We start from the raw sequence: 4,631 nt of genomic DNA on the forward strand, positions 1-4,631 counted from the left end.
TCCATGAATACATGCAAAAGATTCACAAGTAAATTACGTGTAAAGTCGGCAGAAAATTTGAAGATGTATTTTCTTAAATATTTTCTAGTATATATTGTTGTGGAAATGTACCCCAGATGCAGTTGTATGAAAGCATTTTCTATGCATCAACATTACATTTACATGCAACTTACAGATAGTGGTTGTGCAGACAGCAACTGACATATTGAAGGTGTTTTTTCTTTTTGCATTTTTGTTTGTTATTTAATGCTAACTGAACCAGATATCAATTATCATAAGCAAGAAACCGTTTTTTCTTTTCTGTCTTTGACCTGAATCAGAAATAAAATTTCCAAAAGAAATTGCCACCTACCTGATATTTATATTTTCTAAGCACAGTTATACTGGATTTTAATCTATTTGTATATTTTTGTATTTGTAATATATATGTGTATAATGAGAACAGTTAAGAAAATTTAATCAGTTCAGTGCATCAGAACCTAAATAAAAGCAAGCCAATGGCCAGGTGTGAAAAAACTAGCGCTACTTGGATTGTGGGACATAATTACAATAACAAACTATAAAATAATTGACTGTAATTAGTCATTATAGTAATCACCAATATAAAGAAGATTACAGCCAAATTGAAGGACAAGAAACATTTGCACAAGGTTTTATTATCAAAAAGATTCACAGCGTCATTGACAATACATTGACTTACATTTGAAGGTTTTAAAATGAAAATTTAGTTAAGACTATACATTTCAAATGATATTTGACGCCAAGTCTATATGAGCTGCATTAATTATTTGTCAGTTTACACCTTGGCCATAAAGTTGCAACTATCTCTATGAACAATTTACATATGAACCGGAAAAAAAATGCACGAGCACATGCCTAAGATGAGAGAATTTCACTTGTTGCTTTTGCAACATACAAAATATTTACATAATGGACAGTTCACAAATAATTTCACATACATGCTTTTAGCAACACTGTATTGTTATACATTGTCTTCCAAATGATCTAACCAATACATACATATATCATACAATAACTGCACGAACTTTGCACAATGAATGTATCCTTTTATTCAAATTATATGTAACATTTAATACCATACATATTTAAAGGTTATATACATATGCATTATGGAACTTCTATATTCCCATAGTGTAAATTTAATTTTTAATTTGACTAGTAAATTTATTTTATTCCCCAAGATATAATTAGTACATTAACAGTCTTTTAAAGAGCACACATGGGCATCTCGGGGCATAGTTTTTGAAGTAGGCAAGGGAGAATCACATGCAACATTAGTAAATGGACAGATACTGTACACCCAACACTAAATATTAGGAGTTGCTCTGCATTCTATTAGCTTCCGAAAGCTCTTTCTGAAGCTGTCATCCAAAAAGGCATACAGAAAAGGATTAAGACAACTGTTGGCATAGCTTAGGCTGGTGATAAAGTAGGAGATCCCAATGATAACTGTTGTCTGTTGAATATCTGTTGTTAATGCCACAATCGTGCTCAAATGGTAGGGCGTCCAGCAGAACAGGCAAACCGCTAGGATAACCATCACCATTATCGTCACCTTCCTTTTGGCTTTATCCAGAGCCTTGGCGTTGGTGTTCAAACGCATATTTCTCAATTTACACAACATCATTGTGTATAGGATGCAGATTGTGGATACTGGAATGGCAAATCCCATCAGGAGAGTGTAAATCCTACTAGCCTTCCACCACAGAACTTCAGGATATGGAAACACATAGACACACTGCAACCTGCCCTTGTCGTCGTGGATCTTACCGAAAATCGTGAAGGGCGAAATTATGACGGTAACGAGGAGCCAGACGGAGATGCAGATGATCTTAGCCGCCCTGTAGGTGCGATAGGACATTTTTTTCGACTTGGCTGTGGCGAGGACCACCAGGTAGCGGTCAATGCTCATGATGGTCAAGAAGTATATGCTGGAAAAGATGTTGTATTGATCAATGGAAATGATTAATTTGCACATCAACTCGCCAAAGGGCCACTGAAGCAGAAGGTAGTCCGCGACGTTTATGGGTAAAACTAAAGTGAAGAGTTCATCCGCGATGGCCAGGTTCAGAATGAATATGTTTGTCACTGTTTTCATTTTTGGGGCTTTGAGTATAACATAGATTACGGCTGTGTTGCCCGTTAACCCAACCGCACATATCACTGAATAGATGATGGGGATGGCGATATAAAAGTCAGGGTATGGTCTCGGGCCCGTCGAATTGGTGCTGTTGACACCCTCGGGAAAACAACTGACCTGATCGTGCGTGCAGGAGACGTTCAGAGAGGCTGGATACGATGCAAAATGCTCCATATTTCAGGGCCACTGCGGCAGAAACAGGCGCAGTTCTGCTTGGAATGAAGATCCTGACAGAAAGAGAATTACACGCCTTAGAAACGTCGAAGAGCTTCATTTAGACCATGTGGCATCTATTGTTTCATTGTCAATATCATAAGCTATATAAAGTAATCTGTTTCACTGTACAGCTAGATACAGACAGAGTATGGCAAGTAAGCCTGAGAATTCAAACTTGTACTTTGGGTTTAAATAGAACGACAGACGAAACTTGTGTTTTTCTTATTCGAAAGAGAGTGGCCCCTCATTTGCCTCAATGCTTGAGCGAGGTTTCCGATCAATATATGTAGTTGCAGTCCTTCGGCGCATTCTTTCAACGAACCGTCCTTTCAAGCCGTCGGCTCCGGCGAGTTAGTACTTCAACTGCATTTTCTAATTACTCGAAGTCATTGCTATCTCCCGAAGTCATCATCAGATGGACGTTTACTAAATAGATAAAGAGAGAAATGCAAGCATTTAGCGCAAATTATTTGAAACGTCAGGTATAATTAAAAGGCAGGCAAACTACTGAATTTGATGACTTCACTTTTTTTCCGGACCAGAACTGCAGCTTTACTTTCTACAGGTTTAAATAATTATTGTCCGTCTCATTCAAACACGCAACATAAAGAGCACTGCAAGCTATATACTTACATACTTACATACCTTGGCGTTTAGATCTCGACAAACAATTAATCCGCTCTTTGAACCAACTTGCATTGCTGACGCTGAAATGATTCTGGCACAAAAATTGCTTGATGCCAGACTTGCCGTGCTGTCTTGTGATCCCCAGCGGTGCAGAGCATAGGCGCAGACTCGTGGATGCGAAGACCCGTCACCACAGGAACCAGAGATCAGGTCCGCTGCCCTCTTATTGCTCCACATTCATTTCTGCATCGTCAAAGATGGATGGGGAAGTTAATTTCAGCCCGGATCTGGAAAGCCGCGGGGAGTTCTCTTTTTTTTAATGTCACCAACTGAATTAAATAATCCATGGTAGGCGTAATATTGCAATGAGCAGAGATTTCAGCTCCCTGATTTCGTGGACGGGCAACTTGAAAGAGGAAAGGCTCTTCCACTATATGATGTGATTGCACCCCTCTCTGGGCTTCGGATCTGGAGTAAAATGTCTTTCTTGGCGTTAATAATACACTGAATCGGAATCTGAAAAGAGTTAATCATTTCTGCCGTAAATCAGTCAAACTGATTCCACTTTTACCGCGGACCGGATTCTCTGAGCGTGGGTTAGAAGTGCTAAAACACACAATTAAGATAACGAATTTGAGAGAATCCAAACGAATCAACAACATAGGAAGCTGTGAGCAGGCCAGGCAACAGTGCAACTGTGTGTGTGTGTGTGTTACTGTTTTAAGTCGACACACAAAATGCTGGAGGAACTCAGCAAATCAGGCAGCGTCCATGGAGGGGGATAAACAGTCGACCTTTCAGAATGAGACCCTTCATCAGGAATGGAATGGAGGTTGTCAGAAGACAGACTACGAAGGAAGGGGGTAGGGGAAGGAGTACAAGCTGGCAAGTGATAGGTGAAACCAGGTCAGGGGACAGGTAGGTGTAGTAAGAAGCTGCAAGGTGATAGGTGGAAGGGGTAAAGGCTGATGAAGAAGGAATCTAATAGGAGAGGACAGTGGACCATAAAGGCGGGGCATCCAGGGGGAGTTGATGCTCAGGTGAAGAGAAGGGGGAGAGGGTAACGAGAATGGAGAATGGATAAAGAAAGAAGGAGGGAAGGGGGAGAAATTTGGAGAAATCGATGTTCACGCCAAGAGGTATTGAAGCTACCCAGACAGAATATGAAGTGTTCTGGCATATGCAGAAGCTCTTGTATTTAATGTTCCTGGTTGATTAGTTTTCGTTAGGTGAGAATTAAAGTATTAAAACTAGAGAGTATGCATGTACCTGTAAATGCAATCCATGGGTGTGCAAAACTGCAATTTAAGGTTTGCTATGTCATCAAAGGACATCAACTTTATGGTGCCACCTAATCTCAACATTCTGCTGCTAATCCAGCCCTTCACCCATTTGAGTTCCACAGTATATCGCATTTACATTACCATCTAAGAAGTTACAGCTTTTATGTAAATTTGTTATGGAGACTGCTGTTTGCTTTTCAGTTAAATGTTGGTCTGGAATTTTCTCTCAGATCCAGACAAAAAGTAACATTTCTTCACAACAGTGACAGCGGGCTATGAAATTTCTATTGGAAACTAAAAGAGAAAATGCTAGAAATGCTCGGCAAGTCAAGCAAGAGAGAAGG

The 4,631-nt window shown here is 39.8% G+C and overlaps 1 protein-coding gene across 2 annotated transcripts; it reads right to left on the reverse strand.

The window, feature by feature from the left end:
- Window positions 1–636: 636 nt before the first annotated feature.
- Window positions 637–3,807, reverse strand: LOC140197708 (neuropeptides B/W receptor type 1-like). 2 transcript variants are annotated; one of them, XM_072258114.1, is made up of 2 exons: window positions 3,023–3,807; window positions 637–2,803 (listed from the first exon to the last, which is right to left on the reverse strand). In XM_072258114.1, the coding sequence occupies exon 2, from the start codon at window positions 2,333–2,335 to the stop codon at window positions 1,328–1,330; it is 1,008 nt and encodes a 335-aa protein (XP_072114215.1). In that variant the 5' UTR covers window positions 2,336–2,803; window positions 3,023–3,807; the 3' UTR covers window positions 637–1,327. The 2 variants fall into 2 exon arrangements, with proteins under 2 accessions (XP_072114215.1, XP_072114301.1); XM_072258200.1 differs by having other exon boundaries at window positions 3,011–3,807.
- Between the last annotated feature and the right edge of the window lie 824 nt (window positions 3,808–4,631).

The sequence above is a fragment of the Mobula birostris genome, chromosome 1 (genome assembly GCF_030028105.1).
Source record: "Mobula birostris isolate sMobBir1 chromosome 1, sMobBir1.hap1, whole genome shotgun sequence".
Taxonomy (NCBI): domain Eukaryota; kingdom Metazoa; phylum Chordata; class Chondrichthyes; order Myliobatiformes; family Myliobatidae; genus Mobula; species Mobula birostris.